This window comes from Suillus bovinus (genome assembly GCF_016758785.1).
Source record: "Suillus bovinus strain UH-Sbo-P2 chromosome Unknown EDB93scaffold_2, whole genome shotgun sequence".
Classification (NCBI taxonomy): Eukaryota; Fungi; Basidiomycota; class Agaricomycetes; order Boletales; family Suillaceae; genus Suillus; species Suillus bovinus.
The window spans coordinates 247,482-269,922 of NW_024542058.1; the positions used below are offsets into that span (position 1 = coordinate 247,482).

General features: G+C 47.4%; 10 protein-coding genes across 10 annotated transcripts; 5 read left to right on the top strand and 5 right to left on the bottom strand.

Annotated features, from left to right (window-relative positions):
* The first annotated feature begins 179 nt into the window (after positions 1–179).
* EDB93DRAFT_1114765 (velvet factor-domain-containing protein) lies at positions 180–1,806 on the top strand. Its single transcript, XM_041448255.1, has 5 exons — positions 180–639; positions 698–814; positions 871–1,240; positions 1,298–1,474; positions 1,529–1,806. Exons 1-5 carry the CDS (start codon positions 509–511, stop codon positions 1,673–1,675), a joined length of 942 nt encoding a protein of 313 aa, XP_041313014.1. The 5' UTR covers positions 180–508; the 3' UTR covers positions 1,676–1,806.
* On the bottom strand, positions 1,789–2,710 carry EDB93DRAFT_277175 (uncharacterized protein). The gene is made up of 4 exons (XM_041455939.1): positions 2,613–2,710; positions 2,418–2,552; positions 1,953–2,373; positions 1,789–1,897 (listed from the first exon to the last, which is right to left on the bottom strand). Exons 1-4 carry the CDS (start codon positions 2,649–2,651, stop codon positions 1,866–1,868), a joined length of 627 nt encoding a protein of 208 aa, XP_041313015.1. The 5' UTR covers positions 2,652–2,710; the 3' UTR covers positions 1,789–1,865.
* Positions 2,695–4,351, bottom strand: EDB93DRAFT_1114774 (uncharacterized protein). The gene is made up of 7 exons (XM_041448256.1): positions 4,121–4,351; positions 4,022–4,067; positions 3,860–3,962; positions 3,748–3,809; positions 3,619–3,695; positions 3,457–3,566; positions 2,695–3,401 (listed from the first exon to the last, which is right to left on the bottom strand). The coding sequence occupies exons 1-7, from the start codon at positions 4,239–4,241 to the stop codon at positions 2,880–2,882; spliced, it is 1,041 nt and encodes a 346-aa protein (XP_041313016.1). The 5' UTR covers positions 4,242–4,351; the 3' UTR covers positions 2,695–2,879.
* Positions 4,352–4,353: 2 nt separating this feature from the next.
* On the top strand, positions 4,354–5,563 carry EDB93DRAFT_1217943 (TB2/DP1, HVA22 family-domain-containing protein; the record flags this gene model as incomplete). Its single annotated transcript, XM_041451094.1, has 4 exons — positions 4,354–4,367; positions 4,420–4,502; positions 4,552–4,707; positions 4,774–5,563. The coding sequence occupies exons 2-4, from the start codon at positions 4,471–4,473 to the stop codon at positions 5,561–5,563; spliced, it is 978 nt and encodes a 325-aa protein (XP_041313017.1). The 5' UTR covers positions 4,354–4,367; positions 4,420–4,470.
* Positions 5,564–5,891: 328 nt separating this feature from the next.
* EDB93DRAFT_1099675 (uncharacterized protein) lies at positions 5,892–6,300 on the bottom strand (the record flags this gene model as incomplete). The annotated part of the gene is made up of 3 exons (XM_041446938.1): positions 5,892–5,979; positions 6,026–6,066; positions 6,097–6,300. 3 exons carry the CDS (start codon positions 6,298–6,300, stop codon positions 5,892–5,894), a joined length of 333 nt encoding a protein of 110 aa, XP_041313018.1.
* Positions 6,301–6,398: 98 nt separating this feature from the next.
* EDB93DRAFT_277217 (fungal-specific transcription factor domain-containing protein) lies at positions 6,399–10,554 on the top strand. The gene is made up of 13 exons (XM_041455940.1): positions 6,399–6,712; positions 6,764–6,840; positions 6,899–6,926; positions 6,991–7,294; positions 7,356–7,367; positions 7,420–8,052; positions 8,101–8,110; positions 8,167–8,258; positions 8,305–8,413; positions 8,468–8,683; positions 8,736–8,941; positions 9,003–9,146; positions 9,214–10,554. The coding sequence occupies exons 1-13, from the start codon at positions 6,597–6,599 to the stop codon at positions 10,267–10,269; spliced, it is 3,003 nt and encodes a 1,000-aa protein (XP_041313019.1). The 5' UTR covers positions 6,399–6,596; the 3' UTR covers positions 10,270–10,554.
* EDB93DRAFT_1237472 (batten's disease protein Cln3) lies at positions 10,468–12,590 on the bottom strand (the record flags this gene model as incomplete). The annotated part of the gene is made up of 11 exons (XM_041451419.1): positions 10,468–10,684; positions 10,741–10,967; positions 11,026–11,118; positions 11,167–11,187; positions 11,290–11,556; positions 11,606–11,705; positions 11,757–11,826; positions 11,882–11,948; positions 12,000–12,190; positions 12,237–12,312; positions 12,528–12,590. The coding sequence occupies 11 exons, from the start codon at positions 12,588–12,590 to the stop codon at positions 10,468–10,470; spliced, it is 1,392 nt and encodes a 463-aa protein (XP_041313020.1).
* A 2,879-nt stretch (positions 12,591–15,469) lies between these two features.
* On the top strand, positions 15,470–17,354 carry EDB93DRAFT_277974 (Clavaminate synthase-like protein). Its single transcript, XM_041455942.1, has 9 exons — positions 15,470–15,717; positions 15,773–15,915; positions 15,968–16,093; positions 16,146–16,188; positions 16,239–16,350; positions 16,400–16,479; positions 16,529–16,544; positions 16,595–16,802; positions 16,851–17,354. The coding sequence occupies exons 1-9, from the start codon at positions 15,654–15,656 to the stop codon at positions 17,193–17,195; spliced, it is 1,137 nt and encodes a 378-aa protein (XP_041313021.1). The 5' UTR covers positions 15,470–15,653; the 3' UTR covers positions 17,196–17,354.
* On the top strand, positions 17,322–19,422 carry EDB93DRAFT_1114841 (uncharacterized protein). Its single transcript, XM_041448257.1, has 12 exons — positions 17,322–17,488; positions 17,541–17,683; positions 17,742–17,867; positions 17,933–17,975; positions 18,028–18,139; positions 18,195–18,274; positions 18,323–18,338; positions 18,385–18,446; positions 18,504–18,607; positions 18,660–19,117; positions 19,138–19,177; positions 19,267–19,422. The coding sequence occupies exons 1-10, from the start codon at positions 17,425–17,427 to the stop codon at positions 19,002–19,004; spliced, it is 1,095 nt and encodes a 364-aa protein (XP_041313022.1). The 5' UTR covers positions 17,322–17,424; the 3' UTR covers positions 19,005–19,117; positions 19,138–19,177; positions 19,267–19,422.
* On the bottom strand, positions 19,178–22,439 carry EDB93DRAFT_1114849 (DEAD-domain-containing protein). Its single transcript, XM_041448258.1, has 9 exons — positions 22,155–22,439; positions 22,037–22,097; positions 21,772–21,983; positions 21,519–21,717; positions 20,711–21,468; positions 20,316–20,654; positions 19,800–20,267; positions 19,367–19,747; positions 19,178–19,248 (listed from the first exon to the last, which is right to left on the bottom strand). Exons 1-8 carry the CDS (start codon positions 22,296–22,298, stop codon positions 19,523–19,525), a joined length of 2,406 nt encoding a protein of 801 aa, XP_041313023.1. The 5' UTR covers positions 22,299–22,439; the 3' UTR covers positions 19,178–19,248; positions 19,367–19,522.
* Positions 22,440–22,441: the final 2 nt, after the last annotated feature.

Below are 22,441 nucleotides of genomic sequence, written 5' to 3' on the forward strand. Positions count from 1 at the left end.
GTATTGGTGGGACGACCTCCGACTCGAAGGCTGTCTAATGTGTTCAAGTGCTAGAAGTGATTTACGCGATTCGTAGACTGTGGGCTCGACATCACTGGCACGTGGTCTGAGTGTGTCGCCGCCATGTTGCTGGTTCCATGAGTGCGCCAAAGCGTCGGCTAAAATGGATAAGTTTGACCATGACGCCATGATGGCTGCTATCATTTCCACGACTTGTTGGGGGGGAGTAGTGTCCATCCATGCAGGCCTCTGGATTCAGTTCAGAGTTCAGTTCAACTCAGCGCGAATAGGGTAGCGCAGCACAGGTGGAGTAGTAACGTCACGCAAATGGGAATTGCGTCTCCATTTAGCTTCGACCCAAGATCGTCCCAGTGCCAGGAGTGGCATACAGCATTGTGTACGCTGACCCCGATTTTAAGTTGTGCTACAGTGTTATCGAAACTTATCAGTCTGTTCCGAACACAACCCTCATTCGCCCAACTTTCACTGAGGCTGCTTGCACGTAGCAATGCAAGACTCAACACGTCGAGCTACTCTTTCATACATCAACGTACCCATCCATTTCAGTTCTGGCCAATTCCGAGGAAGATGCGTTCGTGCTGAGCTCGTCGAGATACAAAAAGCAGACCTAGGGCGAAAGTGAAATCGGTGCCTCCTTCACTCGCTTCCATGTGGCTGACCATTATCATGCATGCAGGTATGCTCGTGTAGACCGACGCCCTCTCGACCCACCACCAGTGGTCCAACTCAGGTTATACCACATACACAATGAGGGTACTGACCGTGCATCCGAACAAGAAATCCAAGACTACGAGTAAGTTGTTGCTACTTACGTTTCCCATCATGCTCCCAATAATTCTTATCTTCTAGCGATATACAATGCCTTGGATTACTCTGCAGTGTCGACTTGTTTCCAGTGGCTACTCAGTCTGATAGCTCATCGGAATCAGGCTCCCTCCACCATCTTCCTCACCAACTTTCGCCAGTAGTGCAACCCTCCTCTGGCGGCTATCCACTACCTTCAAACCTGGCTAGAGATCAATTCCCTTCCTCAAGCAGTTCGAGTAGGGTTCTCGTTTCAGATGCTAATGCTAGGCTACTCCGTCCTCCCTATGTTCATCTCGAACCACCCCAAATTCCCGAAAACACGAAGTGTACTGCCGCACTTTCAGGCGCCACCTTTGTTCAGCCAGTTTGCATAGACTATGAAGGCAAGAAGGCCCTTGTCTTTCCATTTGCTGTACGTCTTTCATCATGGTTGAGAACTTGCTCTTACACGATACGTTCACCCATACAGGACCTTGCGGTTAAAATTGAGGGCGACTTCTACCTCCGCTACCGCGCTTTCGATCTCTTTTCGCGCACGGTAGATCTAGCAGATGTACCGGTGCAGGCTGAGTGTTATGGCGGTTCATTCCACATATATTCAACCAAAGAATTTCCCGGTTTACAACCTTCAACAGAGTTCTCCAAGGTGACTTGGCACCATTCAAAAAGCAAATTTTGATTGAGTTTGTCGGATTTCTAGCAACTCGCCAGATATGGTGTACGACTCAATACCCGCGAGACGGAGCGCAAACGCAAGAAAAAGTGTTCTGAAAGTAGCGCCATTCCATCTCGAGCAAGCAAACGCAAAGTCGCAAGGATCCCGCAGAGCGAGAGCGAGTATGATTGAGTTTGGTGGATCAGGGCGATTACGTTCAAAGGACTGAGTTGGCATGTTCGTTTGGTTTTCTTCGGCGAAAATTTATACATCTTGCAGTAGCATATATATGTACACATACACAGATCGAACATATACATGCTGTTTTGCTCATAACTTCAAGTTGATCGGTTCTGTTTGTGTGAGGCCTATGCTAGCATGCTCACTGTCCATACGAACGGAAGATCTGAGCCACTGTGAAGGTACCCTGGTGAGTCCACAGTCAGACGGCGGGGAAAAAATCGCTCACTCTTTGCATCAGCATCGTCCTTCGCCATGCCATCGAACGCTCCCTCTTCATAGGGGTACCAGTCATAGTCACCACATTCACTGGCAATCCAATCACCAGTCGACATGCCAGCTTCAGCTGCTCTCGCTTCAACTTCTCCAACCACCCATTGTTCGAACCGTTCGTCAGGCACCCATCCATCACAATCACATGTATTGGTAATTCCGCAACTTTGTTCACAAACTTCAGGTTGAGATTGCCCGGAACCCCTTTCGGTGGCCCTAGCGGGCATCGTCTCCGCTCCCTGCAAGGGCTCCTTTCCTTCCGGCGTTTGTTTCGTGGGGGCACTAGCACCTGCGTCACCCTTGGATGCAGCTTTGGGAAGTAGCTCGTCCCCCACTTTCCCCGGAATATCCTTCTCGACTGACTCCTGTCGGGAGATCTGTTGATCCATATATGAATTCTTGACCTAGAAATATTCCTCACTTTAATTATCGATTCTGCAGGTTGCTCCTCAGTCATAGTACTGGCCTGGAGAGCCTGAGGAGTTGGGGTGGAATCTTCTGAACTGTCGGGGAGGATACCTGTTTTCGTACCAGCAGACTTTACCTTGTATGGCGGCTGACGAGATAAAATGCATGTTATTATGGGATGGGTTCAAAGCAAGAGTGATCTACTTGCCCTAGCTGCCGTATTTTTCGGAGTCGTACCCTTGGGCATAGTGATTAGTGGTTCTGTGTTGATGGCAGGTTTCAGTCAAAAGTACTGAATTCAAGTTGAGTCATATGCCCCTGAGAATCGTTGGCTTTGTAATTTGTACAGAATATAGGACTCGTGCAGTACTGTATATGCTACATGGTTAGTTGTCTAAATTAAGCACCGTGTGCGGAATGAAAAGGTATGGATGAGTAGGATATCAATGCGAGAACCTCCGTAATGTCCTTCACATCAAATGAGACTTTGGCACTGGGGACATACAAACACAGGGGAGCTTTTCCTCTTCGGGGGAATAGCTGCTTCTACGTCCACCTTATCCTTCCAGTCAGTAGGCAAAGAAGAACCTTCAAGCAAACTGCAGTAGATCAGTTGGCGAGCCGCCACCACCGCTTTCACATTCCCGACAACGCCACCCGCTTGCACGCCTTTTACAATCTGTTGCTGAGCCGCCTTGACAAGCTCTTCCGGAAATTGCTCAAGGGGATCTGAGATCGCATATTCAGGTCTCTTTCTCCTTTTACGACATTGCTGTGAGCCGACTACGTCTTCGATAGATAGCTGTTCATCTGTATCGGGCCAACTTTCGATAAACTTTCGGGCTCTGGCAGCTGGATCTAATCTTTGTGTCGGTCTTTGCAGACACTCTTGATGGTAGGCTGCGCGGCAAGCTGGACGTGGGCAGAAATGCATTACCGGGTCTCGATCGGGATTATAAGATACACCGCAGCAACAAGCAGAACGTGTAACATTTGGCTATCGAAAAGATGAATGTAATCACTTCCACTTCAAGTAATCGAGGTATACTCACGAGGATTTTCCGGGCGCGGTATTCCAAGTCGTAACGACAGTAGAAATCATCGGAGTCAAACACCTCTTGGCCGATAGAGCGTTCATCGTACCTCATGACAGCTGCATGATCTACATGGACAGAGTTCAAACTGATGGTGTAACACGAGAAATAAAAATTTACCACAGAAACTTGCTGTGGATACATAATCGTAGTAATCTGACATGATCCGTTCATATTGACCGCAGCCACTGACATCACTTTGATACTTTAGAATACATTGTTCTCGATGTCAACTCTCTGCGCACTTACAAAGACTTGATCACAGAGTTGACTTCCTGAGGCGACCAGTACCACTGTACGAGAGCCCAGACCTATGTCATGGCTAAGTGAGGATAACACCAGAGTCAGTGATGAAACATACATCTTCATCGTTTCTTGCTCTAATTTGTTTGATTCTACCAATCCAGTACGCAGTTGGATGGTGCATTTTGTCCGGAAGCACCCCTTCCGGTAGAATAAATGCGCTTTTGAAAGTCAGTATTTGCTACTAGTAGTACGTCCTGCTATAAAGTCAGACACGAACGTTTCTTGGATGGAAAATGTATGCTCCTCTCCCTCTTCATCAGCAACTAGAAAGCACCGGTCACCACGTCAAGCTAAAAAAACAGTAAAGATATCGCACCTATAAATGAGGCAAAATTTGGCATCGTTTTCCATTCGCTATCGGTGGGTATGCCCATTGTATACTTTGGTTTTGATATTTTTTTACGCGTAAAAAGTGATTTCTTCTTACGCCGAGACATGTTGAAAGGTGAAGTTGAAGACGACAGTTTAACTTTCAGTACTCAATGTCTTTTGATGTTGTTCGAGTTCAATCTGTAAGACGCGAAGAAACGCGTCTGTGGCACGAACATCGAACAGTTGATGATGTAAGCATTCTATGTAAAGCGATTTGGAATGCTTTTTCACCCTTGCGCACAGTGGCACTTTGTACAAGTGCACTGATTTTGTTGTTCTGAGATACTGCACAATATGCTCTTCTATTTGACATCTTGCATGATTAGGTATGTCTTCATAGATATCAGGAGAGCTACACACCCATGCAGCGTTTAGTTCGGTCGTCGTTTTTCTCTATCCTGGCTATGCATCCTACAAGACCCTTTCCCAGAGACCAGCCTCTGACGAGGATTTGGAGCGATGGCTCATGTACTGGTCAGTACTTGGATGTATCGTCGGCGTCGAGTACGCTGCAGAATGGCTTATTTCATGGTCAGTCGGTTTACATCGATGGTATCAGTGCCAAGGTTTTGACACACACCTTGCGCGTGTAAATAGGGTACCATTCTACTTCCTCATCAAGACCATATTTCTTCTCTATCTAGCACTCCCGCAAACGCGCGGCTCTTCCTACCTCTACATCAACCATCTTGAACCATTCTTCCACAATCATGAATCCCAGATTGATGCGACGCTCGCATCTTTCAAAGTTCGCATTTATGCCTTCATCCAACAAAAGTTTCGCATCTTATGGGACGCACTCGCTGCAGCAATCGGCCAACAGCAACAGGCCCAATTTGCTCCTGCAGGCGGAGTGACAGACACCGGTGTGCCCCCAACTTTGGCTGACCCGGCGTCAGGGCCCGCTCGACTTGCTATGGGGCTCTGGCACTCTTACGGCCCCACGATCCTTGCTTCTGGTGCAGCACTGCTGCGTCAAGGTGCCGCAGCAGCGGGAACATCTGCTGACCAAGCCTGGAATACTCCTGCAAACACTTTCACGAGGCGTTCTGACGCAGGTCATCAGGGCTCCTTGAAAGATCGCAAGCGCGAGCTTGAGGCTGAGCTTGCATTCATCAATTCGGCAGAGCGTCCTGCTGTCCTGACTCCCCCCGCTTCAGGCTCTATCCAGTCATCCTCCCGTGTACCTTCGGACTATGAGTTGCGGGAGCGTGGATCCAGCGTTGTTGGGCGGTTTGAAGAAGTAGACGTTCCCAGCGATGCAGAGGGGTATGACATTGATGGTGACTCTGGTCGGGAGAGTCGTGATAGACCCGAGGCAAGGAAGGCTGCCAGCTGGTTTGGCTGGGGAAGCACGGCGCCAAGCAAAGGCGGAAAGTCAGATTAGTTGGAAGCTTAATCAAGAAAGTTCTGGGATTTGTGGTGATAGTTATATTTACATTTGCACGAGATCCCTACATAACTCGCGGGACATACTCGGTAATATTTTCTGATCATGGTTGTATCTTTTCATGTACTCACAATCTGTACCATTGTTATATTTATTTCCCGCGTCTGCTGCAACACCGCCAATACTGTAGTTGAACGTACATGAATCGCCGTCAGGGAAAGCGCCGATCCGATAGAATGTTCCAGGTCGCGCCAAACAATCTGATGGATCATCGAGATCTAATCAAATACAGGGCTTTAAAACGTAAGTTGAGTAAGTATTAAAATCACTTCTCCTTCTCCGTCGTAGATGGCAGGGTGGCAGTGGAACAAGCCGAGGAGAATTCATCTTGAAGTCGCTCTAAAGCCAGGAGGCTATATGAATACATATCGTACAACTTCTTCTCAAGCATATACTTACAGCTCGAGGCAGAATTGTCGCAGTGGTGGCGACAACGAACCCTGAATCATAATGCATGATGCATCACGGACCCTGGGTTCCAGCCTGTGGAATACATACGACAGTATCAGTATTATCCGGCCCAGGAAAAGAATGCATACTGGCAAAAACGTGTACGGTGAGCTAATCATTTGGACGTCTGCGTGCCATGCGGCTGACATGGAGCTGGATGAATCTGGATTGGCAGCACCGAGATCATGATGGATTCTAAAAAAGCCGACAACGCGGCCAGACATTGAAAACGATCGAGTGAGTTGCTATGTCTGTGAGAAGGCAAAATAAGCATTGAATGATAGAGTCGCCACGGTAGTTGCAAGTTTGAAGAACACTGTCATCCCAGCTGACTTGTAGGAGGAACCTCTGAATGTGAGAGCGGAAGCAAATTTACGTAAAACATGCCATTTGTAGTTCAAAATGAAAGTCTTAAAGTTAGGGACGCACACAATGCAAGATCCTTTGCACTCCTTTTCCTTTCTTCCTTTGCGCAACTCTATCGTCTCGGCTGCGTCAGATATTCACTCAGCCTAAAGTCATGCCTCAAGCATCCCGTGGAAGTGCTCGTCAGCCTGACTCCAGGGAGGCCCAAAAGGCCATGGACAAGGAGCAGAAAAGGAGCCGAGGAGCTATGTCATGCGCCGAATGTCGAAGGTGGGTGCTCCATCCTTGATTAGATTTCTCCTCATTTTTTTTTGCGCCTAGACTCAAATTAAAGTGCGACAAAACTGTTCCGTGCTCTTCGTGCAAACGCAGAGGCTGCTCAGCCATCTGTCCTAATGGTATGTACATGTGTTAATCGGCTGTAAGATGTCATCTTATCAAGGCCATGGGCGCTAGGTTCCCTCACGACTGGTCAGGGAACTCGGTAAGTCTTCTACGAGTCATGTAGGTGGCTGAGGACTCCATGTTAATGTTGTACCTCGTTTCAGGTTCGTGCTAGCAGATACAGAAAAATTGCACCAGAAGATCGCACAAATGAGTGACAGGATTCGTCAACTTGAGGATGCACTTTCCATTTTCCAAACTAGTCCTGGCGAACAGCATCCTCTTTTGCATAGAAATCTTCTTGACATCAAATCAATCATAGATTTACACGCTGCTGTGGATGAGGAAACGGCAAGTAAATCCAAGCGTGAGGTCGATGATGACTCACAATACATCGAATCTTTCGGGACGCTTGCCATACGGGACGATGGAGCTGCAACTTTTTATGGCCCATCCGCCGGGTCGGAGGTGAGCATTGTATTGTTATCTTTCTTTACAACGACCAATTGAATCACACCAATGCCTCAAGAGTTTGCTTATCGTACGTCACGAGGGTCCTGTCAACCAATCCTAAGACTAATCATGTGCCACAGGGAGAGTCTGCCGTGTCATCGACACCCGGTTTTACTCAAGGCGACAGGACTCGGACACAGCATACTGAACATCTGTCTCCCAGTGTCCAGCATCTGTCCAAGACTTTCCCTCTGGCTCCAGTGTTTAACGATGAAGTTGATCTCAACTACCTCATTCAAAATCATCTACCTCCTTGGCATCGTGGTCGTCACTTGAGTGAGCTGTATCTCCAGCAAGCACCATGGTTCTTTGGAGCGGTGACAAAACGGCAACTGATGGAGGAGATCCTCCCTTCATGGTACGCAGAAGCATCAGATCTCAACTATCTGGGTTCCGTAGCGCCATCAGTGACCTCGGGGAATGATACTTTGAGCAAAGGTCCTCATGAACTCGCCCTGATGTTCGTGATCTTCTGCTTTGGGGCACTGACGGATTACAGATTGCCCCCTGCGCCAGACAACGAGGAAGCCGACATGTATTTCAAACTTACACGCGCTGCATTAAACTTGGAGCCCGTACTTGACCGTCCACCATCAGTAGCAACCATTCAGACGCTGGCTTTACTTGCCATCTATCAGGGCCTTTGCAGTGGAGAAAACAGTATTGAGAGTACCTGGGGGATCTTTGGACTTGCAACGAAGTTAGCTCAGAGCGTAAGTGAAATTGATTTCTTGTTTCTACTTCCTGACGTTGTGTTATAGATTGGACTGCGTCAGTAATTGAATCATTTGTATCATCGGTCAAATCAGCTCATCATCCACTGCCAGACCGTGATTGCGCCCGTTGGCAGCTGTCTCCACAAGAGGTGCAAAAACGCCGTGCACTATTCTGGGAGCTATTTATCACAGACGGGTGGCAGGTAAACTTGACTTTGTAATTCTGTCGGGTGTTATTAACATTCATAGTCCTTGGCCACAGGTCGTCTTGCTACGTTTTATCTGCCTTTTGTAGACTGTGAACTGCCTAACGACCCCGATTCCACGGTGGATGAAGACGGAAGTGTTCTGCTAAGCTGTAAGTCTTATATTTTTCTGTTTCATATGTTGATCTCAACGATAATAACTTCAGTCCCGGCATGGAAGGCTCGCTTTGGTTTCCATTGCATATCTGCAGTCATCCAACATGCACAAACGGCAAAGGTCCCGAAGTATTCTGTTGTCATCGAGCTGGATCGCAAGATTCGCGACATGGAACTTCCAAAATACGCCCTGCGATCTTCCAGAGAAGGTGCTGAACTTGGAGAAGCGATGAAGCATTACATGCCCCATAACTACCGACATCTTAGTAAGCGATTTCAGCATAGTCTAATATCAAAGCAATTTTGAGTTCGTTCCAGCTCTGCTATATATTCATCGATGCTTTTTTGCGGAAGCTGTATCAAGCAACCCCACAGACCCCATGAGCAGCCCATTCGCTCCATCGTTCCTTGCAGGGTACCGCAGTGCCTGTGAGCTGATTAGCGGTCTTCGTAAGCAGTTCGATTTGTTCCCGGCACAGATCGCCCGTTTTTGGGTTTTATGGACCCATGCGTTTTCCTCATCTGTGAGCACACTCACTGGCATAATCGTCCCAAAATGCCATGTTAACGCTCCAACATATTTAGGTGTTGCTGTCTTCGGTTGTTACGCATGCATCTGGAAGCGGTTCTCGGTCGAAGATCACCACTGCAGCCTTGACCGAGCTGCGGCGCGCTGTCAGTCTTTTCAAAGAAGCATCTGTTTTTGGAGGTCGAGCTGGAAAATTCCTTGTACGTGAGCACTGGCACTGGCATACTGAACGCTAGACAATGCATGCTGATGTCGATGCCTTCATAGCCTATCCTTGAGAGGCTGTTGCAGAAAGCTGAGCAAGCATACAGTACTGCCACTCCTGCCGTGACTCGACGAGATATCTTCTCGAACACCGGTCCAACGAAGTCGAAGGATGAACTTTCGATTTTCAGTGGACAAATCAACAAGATTTCCACGAAGGCTCCCGTACTACCGTCTTCAGGACGGTCTAGCCATTCACCTGGAAGCAGCACCAATTTAAGTCAAACTAGACCCCCGGTACAGGTAGAAGGCACTCCCCCACAGGCATTCAGCCACATACATCCATCGCTGCGTGAGCAGTGGAGCAGTTTCGATGGGGATCTCAATACTCAGCTTCACAATGCTCAACGAGATGCGTATTACACAGAAGACGATGATTTCATGGTGCCCGCGTCTACTGAAGCATTATCTGGAATGGTCCGTATGCATGAGGGCACATATCAAGCCCGACCGACCCAACAGCAGCCGCATCCAGTTACACAGCCGCCACAAGTATACCATAACCACTTTTCCGCTTCGCCACATAGTTTTTCTCAACCGGTCGAGGCACAGAAGTCTTTCCGAGGCGAGATTCAGCGCCGGGAGCCTGTGTACTCGTCTGACAATCAAGGGCAACAGTATCAGCACGAGCCGCAGTATGTTCAATCGCCGCCACAATCTTACCATCACCAGCCCGACAATACTCAATACCATGCGGACCCTCATCAGCAACATCCCGGGCAACATTACCACGATCCCCAGCGCCAGCAATACTACAGCCAGGAACAATCTGGTCACCATGATCCATACCAGTCATCATCATCCTTTAGCACTGCAGATCCTTACGCGTCTGATGACTACAACGCAAGACCCTCCCAATCATATTGGGAATCTGCACAGCAATCGTATCAGGCGCAGGAAAGTACTGCGTATTATCGGACCCCGTACTATGACAATCAGTACCAAATGTCTCAACCACCCCAAGCTCCTGCAGAATATCCGTCGCTTTCTCAGCAGCACCTGCAAGAGACGTGGCAGTCGTTCAATGTTTACGTCGGCTCGCCTGGTCGGCCGACGTAGAATGCGCGCGCGCGCTCGTCTGCACTCCAGTGCTTTTATTTGGCCATATAGCATTCATTTCAGTTTCGTGGTATCTTCTAGTGCAATGTGTATCATCACTACTCAAAATGTTGTATGTAAACTATACGATATCAAGCCGCCAGTTATTTGCGCTTGTGTATTTCAGATACGTCCTCTACTCCTCAGCAGATCGCGGACCTAAAGCCCCTGGCATAAGTACTTTCCCCTTGCAACTTGCGCTCTACAAAGCTCCATTTCCGTTGGTACGGCGAGAATCGAAGCCAGCAAAATCCCAGAGCTATCGGCAAAACCAATAGAACCTATCTTGAACTCCCGCTCCTGCTTTATTACCTCAGGGCTGTGTGTTGAGGCTGGATCCGGCTGTTCTTGATTAATACAATAGAACACGTTGACGCTAGCAATCATTTGATCAGATCATCAACCTCTATCTGGATAAAAAATAAGACACACTATGCCAAACCGCCACATACGCCTTCGATACTGATAAGCACAAAAACCAAGAATATACTTCCTACTTCACGATCTTCCGGAAGTAGCCCAACAGCGGATTCAAAAACTAGCAGGAGCAGTATCACGAACTGGATGATAGCCGGAGCGGGGAGGAGATGGGCCGGAAGGGTTTTCAACCCCAGAGATATGCTTGAACGAGAGAAAAAGACTGTGGTTTGGTAGACTAGCTATGAGAGGGTCGTTATCAGGAAGTGTTTCAGGATCATGGTAGATGATTATACAGACCTGCCAAAGTGGATAGTAGTCGCGGGTGGAATGAATGATCTTGCTGATGAGGCCGTGTGACGGAACTGTAAATAATAAAGTCGGTGCGACACCCTGCATGTATTCAGAAAGACTAAAGGTGCAAGGATAGGGATAATGTACCTGGTTGATAGTATACTCGAGCTAGGTTGTGCATGTCAGAAGGTATGCTCTATGCCTAAAAACATCAATTACTTACTGTATAAACGCAAACTAGTGGTAGATTATTAGACGCATAAGGATCACAAATGATAAAGATAGCTCACAGAGTGGAAGCATATACTTCAATAACATCGGTTTGACTAGACGCCATTTATCCGCGGCTGATAAACGGACGGCAACCTTGTGCTCCACGCGAGATTCTACGTCATCTTGAGCAGACAGATCATCATCAATTTCAGTCTCAAGGTCGTCAGCAGGGACGAGCGTGTACGACGCAGAAGATTGATGCGTAAATGCTGCTGGACGGGGAAGCAGGAAAAAGTATGCCAGAGGAAGGATGAATGGAAGAACCTGTGATGTAGTATGAGAGATTGTTTAGTCGCTATGCCTATATTGTTACCGCTGAGATGCCAACACCAGTACTGACGCCCAGGCCCCTGAGTTCCCACCACATGAATGCTCCGACAATACCTGCAGCCCCTGTACCTGAGGCGAAGTACCTGTCAAGTGGAATCAACATGAAATAGCTCGAAGGGTAAGACAATGCGGACCCAACGCTTCGACCTCCTACTGAACGACTGTATGTTGTCGAAAGTTGCAAAAACGTCATTTCTCCCAAACCTATAGTTTGTTGTTCACATTAAGATGGGTGTGCATGATGGATGTGTGAACTCACCCGACGAAAACGACGCAATACATATTCCCAGAAGCCTCGAATACAGGCTTTCATGGAAGGCAACGACCTGTGTGTTACATGAATCGCGATTCTCAAAACAAAGCTGTTGTCGGATTACCAGCATGCCTATAAAACTTAATGCGCAGCAGGCGACAATGCGTCGGGCATAACGTATGCGGCCCTTGAGAAAGTACGGCCACCCGAGCTTCGCAATTAAGGCCGGAGCGATATTACAAAAGGCAATGATGCCCTTGGGTGTTGATGGAGGGACGAGGTCGAGTGCGGCCGAAAGTATGATGACATAGAGTACTTTATGATGATCAGAGCAGCCATTTGGGGGAAAAAAATGGCACACCATTGTTTATGAGTCCAAAGAGAAAGAAGGAAACCCCAAGCTTCAAGGACAATCGTTTCTTGCCTGCCGAATAAGCCTAAATCAGTGAGGTCTCGTTCTGCATTAGAAAATGGCGTCATGGTGCAATGTAAGTACTAATTCTAGCTCAGCCCCTGCCGGCGTCTACTTCATCGGTCAAGCTTTGCTATAATCAACACAACACTTGCCATGCATATCGAACACTGACCTGTGCTTGGTATAATAAAATGACCCTCGGTATGAAGAGGGGATGTGCTGTGGGTTTCGACTGACATCTCCGAGAGAGTACCGGTTTGCCTGTAGTGGATATTGGGCACGAAGAGAGTTCTGGTGCATAGACTAGAGTTCCAGATTATTTTCAAGGCTCGGATATATCAAAACCACGATGAAACACTGCGACTGTGGGCCTGGTATGATAGCTGGTCAAGAATAAACGTTTACACACGCAAAACACGATGCATGAGGATCTCAGCTCACCCCTAAAGAGGGGGTCAGTAAGTTGGGGGCTCATCGACACAGTTACACCAATTAGGGAGGTCCGTCCCGCGGTAGCGACTCAGCAGATTCACCCGAGAACACTTTCATGTAGAAAGTTTTCGTGCCATCATCAAAAACACCCAATTCTGGATTCGTTGCAGAGCAGAGCTCTGACTCCAATCGTGTGCGACAGGAAAGCTTTGCTTGCTCAAGCACCAAGACTGGTGCCACTGTGACACTGTCACAAGACACCGTTGTGGGAAAATTCGGAGTCTAGCTATGTAGGACTGACGTTTGATATATGCTAGATACATTCCTCTAATTTAACACCTGCAATGCAGGCTGAAATTTGTTCACCATGAAAATCCAGCACTCGGCAACGAACGGCGTCTGACTCGTGTCAACCAACCACACTGCACCAGGCAAGACCGGAAACACGACTTATTGTAGCCCGGTGAATCAGTCGTTCAAACTTTCAAACACACAAAGACGTAAGACTGTCGTGCCGGTAAGCCACCAGGTCAGATGAAAACTACTCATACTCACATTTAAGCCACTCATTATCATTTGACATGAAGTGCCGGCGCAACAAGGAACAGTGCCGCCGCAGTTGATGGGACAGTCATCACTGACTGGCATAGAGGCTGTCAACTTGAAAGCAGCAACAACAGCGAGGATGACGGAGAGACGCATTATTTGTGATATGAGCTTCAAAAACAAGGATGAGGGAGACGGTAGGAAGACAGCTGGCTTTTATGTCCTGATCAATGTTCTGTGCACCCGAAATATTGACTCCTTCAGACAGGTGATAGCTGTATTGCCAGCAGACCTCAGGTTCGATTTACTCTGTACTCGACATTCTCTTGGCGGCCTAGGAGATGCTGGTAACATGTAATTCCAACCAGGTGACACGACAATTCCTGAAGCTGTTCTTAGGAATGTGAAAAAAGTCCACAGTGGATGATGACAGAAATTTAGCGTCTCGTCATGTACGTAGGGGAAACGCGAAAATGCATACTGGGAGATCAGCAGCTACTTAGGAGATCTCAATAGTGCTCCCAGGCATACTTTCATTTTCGGAACACATGCTATGCAGTACCGTATAGTGCGGAACCCAAACCATGCCATACGTAGTTGGTACTGCAGGAGATTATACGTGTCTGTATCAGTGGTGTTGTTGGCAGACTACCGCCATTCGGCGTTCGCTGCGTCGCATCGTTCATGTCGACCAATGATCGACGAATAATTTACCTCCTTTGAGCTTTGCCTGGTTTTGCTGTGGCACAACCCTAGTTCCGTTTTCTGCCCACAGCACTACTATCTGACGTAGACTCTGGATTTGATTATCCGCCAAAATGTAAATTCCATGGCAGGAAAGACGTCGTGGCACTAGACACGGTTTATGTGAGGGGATACTGTATCTCCATTCATTCGGTCATGAGAATAGTCGTATACCTTCGGTCAGCTCTTCGATGGAATATCGTATTCCTACCATTGACATGGCCGTGTACAATTGACCGTGAGGAAAGGGATCCGTTCAAAGGTTGAGCACGGTCCGTGCCAAGTCCGTGCTAGCGTCAGTCCTTGACAACCCGCATTAACTTTGCGTTCCATTCCATTTAAATCATTAGTGATTGTGAATCGAAGATAAGTTTGCTCTACGACTTGAGTATGCAACTACGTTTGATAGGGATGCAGTGGCTGCTAGCTTTCGAATGTATTGAAGAGTTGAACTTCAGCGAACCGACGTGTCTGAAGGTCCTAAGGCAAAGGCAAAGGCAAAGGCAAAGAAAAGTCGCGTACATCAGTGTCAGAAATGAAGGGAATGTGCTTATTTTTCTTCTCGTCGATGATAGGATACCACGCATCGCATCTATGCCAGTTCAAGATTCAGCCTTCAAGGTCGAGGGCGAAGTGGATATCCATGCACCAATTGTGACAAGGATCTTGTAGCTGACCAGGCTCTGGCCGTAGCAGTGATGGTACCAGTGACCTGGAGGATGCGGACGCCGAGTAGAGAACTTGAATTTTGGGTCACGTGATTGTTAATAATTTGGGTTTAACTTTATTTATACTAAGCTAATGGGTCGCGTGATGTGTTAATAACTTGCTTGTTATTATTCCCATGTTATTTAACCGTGTTATTAATTGCTCGAAGAGTTTTCACCCGTAAATGGATTCCATGTTAACCCCAAAATTCTATCTTTGGGACGATAGCACCCGAAACCGGTTGTCACCCTCGCTTCATGGTCCTCGCCATCAACCCATGGGTGCGTCAATTATGCATCATGGAAAATAGTCGTTTGGTCCTGTTTAAGCTCAAGCGCCATACCGACTCAATAACAAAGCTCACCTATCAGGCCACCGTGTCAGACCCGCTGAGTCACTGTCACAACGGATAATGAGTTGGTCCTTCAAGTGAATGCACATCACCCTGGCCACAAGTGCGTTATCGGTGAACGTCGACTCGTTTGTACCGTGACAAACAGATATACCTCCGAGTCTTCTCTGAAGTCTAGAGTGTGCATAAATGCTGTACTTAGAACGGCACATCGAACTAGGCCAAAGACAGTAATCCGGATCCCCACTTCCTAGTGGTACAGTATCGCAGGTGACCGCACAAGCTATAATGGGTCATGCAACTCCTTCCGCCCGCAAAATCACCCTATTATTGAAAAGCCATTGGATCAGATTGAACATCTGACAGTGTTTTTAGTTCATGGTTCTTGAAGCTTGACAAGAACGCACGGTATCTCTCAGGACAAAATGCCAAAATTGATATCATCTAGTCCCACACTCGCTCCTTGGCTTATCACACTTTTTTTGGTGCGCGGATGATATTCGTTGCGTCTTGCGTTTAAAAGGGAGAATACGAGTAGTTTCTGGTCTCCTTCGATTCCATTCAGAAGCACAGGCCATACCATGCCAAGTCTAACGGTCCCACAAACTCCAAGATATGTCCCTGCTCTGCCTACTAAGGAAAACCGTGGGTGATATAGACATAGCACAATGCATGTATCTAATGTACCTCTCACATCCAGTCCAATATGCAGATCTTGCTATCATCGACCTGTCTAAAGCAGCAACCGTAGAAGGCCGTGCAGAACTGGCGGTTGAACTACGAGAGGCCTTGACTACTAAAGGATTTTGCTATATTATCAACCACGGGTACACCCAAGTTCAGGTGAAATACGTCAAATATTGTTTCTCTCGCGTATCCTCACTTTCGAGTACAGAATGAAAGGATGTTTGATATCGCAGATATTCCCATGTCTGGCGTACCTGAAGACGAGAAACGAGCGTACACCGGAGACAGCAAGAATACAGGTATATTTCAAGGCTACAAACCAAGACAATACTGGGTAGACCATTCGCTGACTCCTGCCATTCGCTACTGTTGATTCTGTATGACAGCACATCGATGCAGGCGTACGTGACCAGCACGAGCATTATAACTGTTCGCACACAGTCTAGTATTGGTGGAGAGAATCTAACATCCTTAGTTAGGCAACCGCCACGTCTATAGCCTGATGCATCCACAAGCACTCAGACCGTTTCTTCCTGATATTGATGCCTTCGTGCGTCATAATCACCACAACATTCTCCATAAAATTTGCAGGTATGTCTTCAGCCTTGACTTCAGAATTTGAATTTGACTGCGCTCTCAGGCTCATGGCATTGAGCCTTGAACTTCCGGAAGACACGTTCGTGAAATTGCACGATTTTGATGCACCCGGAGTATCATATTGTGCGACTTATTTCGTTTCTCGATGGCTTTGATCTGATATAGCCACTAGTGAGGTTTATGAAATAGTAAACATACGACAATATGACGTGTGCTATTGTATCTTACTTTCTTAAAGTTTCCCTAGGTCAGAAGAAGATGAAGTTCAGACAAAAAATGTCTGGATGAAAGGACACACAGGTTGCTCTACTCTTTGCAAATGTTGCTTTGCTCATACCGTAGCAGACTTCGGAAGTATCACCCTACTTTGGAGTCAGCCAGTTGCTGCCTTGCAGATCCAAACGAAAGAGGGCTGGCGCTGGGTCAAGCATATTGAAAACGCTTTGGTGTGTATTTCCATGCCATGGCTTTTCTATCTGACATAAATGCCTTAGCTCATGAATATTGGTGATTCGATGGAGTTCCTCACAGGAGGATTCTACAAGGCGACCATCCATAGGGTTGTGCAACCCCCAATTGATCAGCGTGGCTGCACTCGGCTGAGTATGATCTATTTCTCCTTTCTCAATGACGATGTCAAGTTGGTACCCCTCATGGACAGTCCAGTCCTTCAGAAGGTTGGGGTTGAGCGTAAATGTGAAGATGATGTAGCTCCTACTATGAAGGCGTGGAGGGTTGCAAGAATTAGTGCATATGGCGCGAGCGATCTGCAGAAGGGCAAAGAGCCTGGCATAGAGGAAGAGGTATTGAATGGCATAGTTGTCAAACACTACAACTAGGTAGCATCCGGAAATTGGGTCTGCCTTCACCAGGCCTCTACACGACCTTATCTGCGCCTTAGCCTAGGGCTCATGTGGCTAGGATTTCCCTGAATGTGCATTAGTCAAGATGTGCGTAATACGCCCTGATAATGAGGTGATCAGCTGCTTCTACCTTGCGGTCCGCATGGTCATAAGATCTCTAGGCTTATAAGGCTGGATCAGATGTACAATCCCCCCTTGTATCATAATGCCCAGCCTCACTTTACCCTACGTACCGCATTATGTTGCCGCACCTCCTAGTGAAGAAACTTGTCTGTGTCAAGTTCTCTGTTTAATGTCGAACGCTGAGGTGTAAATTGACAGTGGAGTATGCTGACCTTGCCATCATCGACATTTCGAAAGCCAATACTGAAGAAGGTCGAACCGCACTGGCAATTGAAGTCAGGGAGGCCCTCCTTAACCACGGGTTCTTCTACGTGGTGAATCACGGGTATTCGCAAGATCAGGTGAAACAACTCTTTCATGTCGTGTGGATCGTTAATATTATCTCAATGCACATTGCAGACAGATCGCATATTTGACATCTCGGATCTACCCTTCTCGGCGGTCAGTGACAGCGAGAAGCAAACTTATGCTGGAACAATGAAACAAAGCGGCTCATACCAAGGTTATAAATTGCGACAGTACTGGGTGCGTGATAGTCATATCTCGCCTGACATACAAACGTTTGGTTTACGCAAGCCGATCGAATTCAGCATATTGATGCTGGGGTCCACGACCAGATTGAGCACTATAACAGTGAGTAGAATGCATTTGTGTCTTTTCATTGACTCGCCTGACATCCTTCTAGTCAATCGCGATGTGACCAAACGAGGACACCCAGAGACACTGCGTCCTCTTCTCCCGGAAATCAGGGAATTTAGCAAACACAATCACATCAACGTGTTGCATCCCATGCTGAGGCACATATATATTACTGCTGCACTTAGGATGACCACCTGATTACATTTCAATCAGGCTTATTGCACGCAGCCTTGAGCTACCCGAAGATACGTTGGTCAACATTCATGACTATGACGCCGTTGGAGAGACGTATGGTACATACTTTTCGAAACGTTCCAAATCGTTGCTGACCTATCCATCAGTCAGGTTCATGAAATAGTAAGCGTTGCCTTCTTTATAGTCTTCACAAGTTTATGCAGTTCAGTTATCCGCGAACAGAGGAAGAGGAAACCAAAACACAGAACGTTTGGCTGAAGGGACACACAGGTTAGTGACCTTGATTATCGTGAAAACAACGCCTGTGCTCACCAGTGTCAACGCAAGACTTTGGAAGCATTACGATTCTGTGGAGTCAGCCTGTCGCTGGACTGCAAATTCTGACCCGTGAAGGCAAATGGCACTGGGTCCGCCATATCGAAAATGCACTCGTACGCGGTCATATTCTACGTCTCAATGCATCACATAATGAAAGGATTATAGGTCGTCAATGCGGGTGATGCATTGGACTTCCTTACCGGCGGGTATTACAAGGGCACGATCCATCGTGTTACAAAGCCTCCAGAGGATCAGAAAAACTACCCTCGCCTCGGAGTCTTCTACTTTGTCATGCCCAACGACGATGTCAAGTTGGTGCCGATGGCCGAAAGTCCAGTCCTGCAGAGAGCTGGAATTCATAGGCGTTGCGCCGATAGCGAGGCACCAACAATGGAACAATGGAGGAAAGCGAGGACATCTGCCTATGGCCAATCAAAACTGGAGGATGGCAAAGAGAAAGGCGTGGAACAAGAAGTCATCAATGGGGTGATAGTAAAGCACTACAACTGAAGCTTGGAACTTCAAGATGTCAGATGTACTTGCTCTCTGATCATCATCCTTGATGAATATGTCGTCGGCTATATATGTAACTCTGAAGCATAATGTGTTGCGTTTTGGATGTCGACTATGCCATGAAAAGAGCCATGATGGTGAGGGAGAGACAGGGGATCACCGACACTGACAGTGAAGAGTGCAGCTCGGGTAGCGGACGCACGTGGCAATCACAGACGCGGGGAATAACAAAGAGAGACAGCTGCCGAGCGCATACGAGAGTGGAGCGCAGGTGGCGCACACACAATCACAGACACGAAAAAAAAGAAGGGATAAATGGTTAAGCACAGTGAACAGCTGAGCCCAGGTGGTGCACGCACATGACAGTCACGCGAATTACTTCCGTGGATACAAACGTTTCGTGCTTATATATGTTAGAAAATATGAGAATCCAGTGCAGCCGTAACCTGCACTGCTTATCGGGTGCTGAAGAGCATATAAATTCTAATGAATTGCATACATACAGCATCTTGACCCTATCTGCGGTGACGTAGTAGCCGAAGTGCAAACTCTTCCTCATCTTCAAAACCATCGGAATCTGTTTTGGTTGAAGCTGAACGTTTACTCCGCTTGGGTGGCGGCGGCGACGTGTTCTGCACTTCATCTTCGGACGGCAGGTCGAATTCAGGCGATATATACCCATCCTCATGAGAGGGTGCAAGTTCCGCAACAACTCCATCATGAGCATCATCGCGATCAACCTAAAGAACACTTTCTGAGCTAGATCTCGCAGGAAAGAGACGCTGAACTTACACCTTGCTCCCGATCCTTCCGTTTGCGTTTCTTTTCGCGTTTTTTCTCCTTAGCTTCCATTTTATCAACCACATCTGCACCCTTCAGCTTGTCCTTCTCCCCTTCCACAAAGGCCTTGCCAGCTTCCTTCGCTCCTTTTAGACCCTCTTTGTAGAATTCCGCGGGGTCAACCATCTCGTAAATTTCGTGAGGGTTCCCCTCGTCATCGAATATCAGCTTATGTCCCAATTGACCATACTTAGCAATTGCGCGTTTCGTTCTGGATAGTTTGAGCTTTCTCTTCGACAGGTTGTCTATATCTGGGTTTGCGTCGGTATCAGATAAGTCATGATTTGAGCGCTTGAGCGTGATGAAGTCTTCATCATCATCAACCGCATCGCCATGATCAACCAATTTCGAGTAGTGGGCAGAAAGAATATTTTGATTTTTGCGCTCAAACATTCGATCGTATTTCGTGCGCACACCGTGCTGCGATATCCGAGTTAGGAGCAATAAAACGAATGCAATGTCACACACTTTAGTAGACGTGGAAAGCTTCGAATCATCCTTGACCTCATCTGGGGCAAGATCGGCGCCAGTTAACGCATCGTCATCAGACGAAACAACAGCCTCTTCAGAGTCATCTTCGTTATCCGAACACCCTTGCTCGGCCTCCGCTTCAATCTCGGCCTGAACAGCTGCCACCGCTCGAGACGAGTTCTTTTGTTTCTTTACAAGTTCCCTATTTAAAAACTTGATTTTGGGGGCGCCCGGCAGCCCAAGAGATTCAGCGAATTTCTCCACAGGAAGCTCGTCGACTTTGAATATCGATTTATCCTTGTAAAGGTGGACAGAGCGGACATATGAAACAAAAGCCTAAACCTCCAGATGAGTAGCAGAATTCACCATGCAGACATGTAGTAGAAACACACGCGTTGCCCGAGATACTTGATCTCTGGCTCTTGAAAAGAGAGTTTCTGAAGTTGATTTTGTATGTTCTGGGTTTTGCTAGGTCTAATCTTGATATTTTCGATCTTGATACTTTTCTTCTCTAAAGCGGCTTTCATGCCCTCTTCCTCGCTGGGCATGAGAAGCAACAAGCCACTTCCAGAGCTCTCATAACGCGCCGTTCGTCCCACTCGATGGATGTAGGTGTCAGCGTCCTCTGGAGCGTCGACCTGCACAACCCAATCGACCGAAGGAAAGTCCAAACCGCGTGCAGCTATGTCAGTGGCAAATAGTACCGCATGTTGAGAAGATGTAAATCGAGTGTACATCGTTAGCCTGGCAGACTGTTTCTGTTTCCCATGCAAATGCAGTAGTGGTATTCCAGGATGCATTTTGCAAAAAGTCTCGAAAACGAAGCGAACTTGCTTCCCAGTCGAGAAAAAGACGAGGACCTTGGAGTGTAGGTGAGTTTTGATGAATGACCATAGCACATCGAGCTTCTTGTCCAACGTGCAGACAGAGTAGTACTGCGCAAGGGAGCGAGGAGTAGCTGACGAGCTGCTGGATTCATCCACGCCGATGAAAACAGGGTCTTTGAGACTCAAGCGAGCTAGTTGTGATACAGACTGGGTTTGTGTAGCTGAGAAAAGTAGAGTTTGGCGTGATTTCGGGAGGTGAGAGAGTAATGCGGATAGTGTCTTGGCAAATCCCATGTCTAATATGCGGTCCGCTTCATCCAAAACTTTACAAGCATGATTAATCCTTAGCAAAGGTGCGCGGTCCGCGACTTACTGAGAACTTGCAAGTTGTCACACTCGAAGCCAAATGTCTGGTCCATGTGCTGCAGCAGTCGGCCTGGTGTGGCGACAAGGATATTCATTCGAGCGAGTCGCTCCCTCTCATCCTTTAGGTTTTTTCCACCTATCACAAGCCCTGCAGAAAATGTGTGAAAAGCTCCAACGGAACGCAAGACGTCGAAAATTTGTACAGCCTTGGTCATGTAATCATCAAGTGACTAAAAAAACTAAGGATAGGTAGGACGTACCAATTCACGGGTCGGTGAAATTATTACCGCGCCTAAACCATCCTGGGGCCCCCATTTTCTCCTGTAAAGTATCTCCAGCGTTGGAATGAGAAAAGCAAGAGTCTTTCCGCTACCAGTGCGAGCAGCCGCAAGTACATCTTTACCCTTCAAAGAGACCGGTATACTGGTTGCTTGAATTTCTGTCATTTTAACGAAAAACGACTTTTTGAGTCCTGATTGTGGAATACGTCATAATCAGTCGCGTTCGGAGAGATTTATGGCATACCTTTTTTCGAGAATTCAGAAATAGGAAGTTCAGAAAAAGCTTGAAGATCGTCTCGGGGCTCCTGAGCCGCCCTTGAGATAAAGTTACGTTCAACAGTACAGAGGGTTGAATAACTCACGAACTCCATCACTGCACGTTCCAAAGCCTCAATCTGCTGTTTCTCCGAGAGCTTTTTGGCTTTCGCCGGTCGCAAACCGTGCTTCACATTCTTCCGTGGCTTTTTTAAATGCTTCAGTGTCGAGGGTCCTGCTTGATCTGCCATTTTGAAAATTTTGATGACAATCAGAGTTGTCTCGAAATTGCAGGAGACTAAGGAGTTATGGCTAACGGCTCAATGGGCCAGTCCTCGGAGACTCATCTCGGATACTCATCTTGAGTTTGTGCTTACGTCAGCGATTTTCGGAT

Excerpts from the sequence above, each read along its gene's own strand:
- EDB93DRAFT_1114765 (XM_041448255.1), top strand. The coding sequence starts at position 509 with ATGCAAGACTCAACACGTCGAGCTACTCTTTCATACATCAACGTACCC. Across the intron at positions 815-870 it reads CAAGAAATCCAAGACTACGA|CGATATACAATGCCTTGGAT; the intron begins GTAAGTTGTTGC and ends CTTATCTTCTAG. Across the intron at positions 1,241-1,297 it reads CCCTTGTCTTTCCATTTGCT|GACCTTGCGGTTAAAATTGA; the intron begins GTACGTCTTTCA and ends TCACCCATACAG.
- EDB93DRAFT_277217 (XM_041455940.1), top strand. The coding sequence starts at position 6,597 with ATGCCTCAAGCATCCCGTGGAAGTGCTCGTCAGCCTGACTCCAGGGAG. Across the intron at positions 6,713-6,763 it reads TCATGCGCCGAATGTCGAAG|ACTCAAATTAAAGTGCGACA; the intron begins GTGGGTGCTCCA and ends TTTTGCGCCTAG. Across the intron at positions 8,684-8,735 it reads CCATAACTACCGACATCTTA|CTCTGCTATATATTCATCGA; the intron begins GTAAGCGATTTC and ends AGTTCGTTCCAG.
- EDB93DRAFT_1114774 (XM_041448256.1), bottom strand. The coding sequence starts at position 4,241 with ATGTCTCGGCGTAAGAAGAAATCACTTTTTACGCGTAAAAAAATATCA. Across the intron at positions 3,810-3,859 it reads GAGCAAGAAACGATGAAGAT|GTCTGGGCTCTCGTACAGTG; the intron begins GTATGTTTCATC and ends GCCATGACATAG. Across the intron at positions 3,696-3,747 it reads AACTCTGTGATCAAGTCTTT|TGATGTCAGTGGCTGCGGTC; the intron begins GTAAGTGCGCAG and ends AAAGTATCAAAG.
- EDB93DRAFT_1114841 (XM_041448257.1), top strand. The coding sequence starts at position 17,425 with ATGCCCAGCCTCACTTTACCCTACGTACCGCATTATGTTGCCGCACCT. Across the intron at positions 17,684-17,741 it reads ACGGGTATTCGCAAGATCAG|ACAGATCGCATATTTGACAT; the intron begins GTGAAACAACTC and ends TGCACATTGCAG. Across the intron at positions 17,868-17,932 it reads ATAAATTGCGACAGTACTGG|CATATTGATGCTGGGGTCCA; the intron begins GTGCGTGATAGT and ends GATCGAATTCAG.
- EDB93DRAFT_277175 (XM_041455939.1), bottom strand. The coding sequence starts at position 2,651 with ATGCCCAAGGGTACGACTCCGAAAAATACGGCAGCTAGG. Across the intron at positions 2,553-2,612 it reads CGAAAAATACGGCAGCTAGG|CCGCCATACAAGGTAAAGTC; the intron begins GCAAGTAGATCA and ends TTATCTCGTCAG. Across the intron at positions 2,374-2,417 it reads CTGCAGAATCGATAATTAAA|ATCTCCCGACAGGAGTCAGT; the intron begins GTGAGGAATATT and ends ATGGATCAACAG.
- EDB93DRAFT_277974 (XM_041455942.1), top strand. The coding sequence starts at position 15,654 with ATGCCAAGTCTAACGGTCCCACAAACTCCAAGATATGTCCCTGCTCTG. Across the intron at positions 15,718-15,772 it reads TCTGCCTACTAAGGAAAACC|TCCAATATGCAGATCTTGCT; the intron begins GTGGGTGATATA and ends TCTCACATCCAG. Across the intron at positions 15,916-15,967 it reads ACGGGTACACCCAAGTTCAG|AATGAAAGGATGTTTGATAT; the intron begins GTGAAATACGTC and ends TTTCGAGTACAG.
- EDB93DRAFT_1114849 (XM_041448258.1), bottom strand. The coding sequence starts at position 22,298 with ATGGCAGATCAAGCAGGACCCTCGACACTGAAGCATTTAAAAAAGCCA. Across the intron at positions 21,718-21,771 it reads TTTCACCGACCCGTGAATTG|GCTGTACAAATTTTCGACGT; the intron begins GTACGTCCTACC and ends TACATGACCAAG. Across the intron at positions 21,469-21,518 it reads TGACAACTTGCAAGTTCTCA|TTTTGGATGAAGCGGACCGC; the intron begins GTAAGTCGCGGA and ends ATGCTTGTAAAG.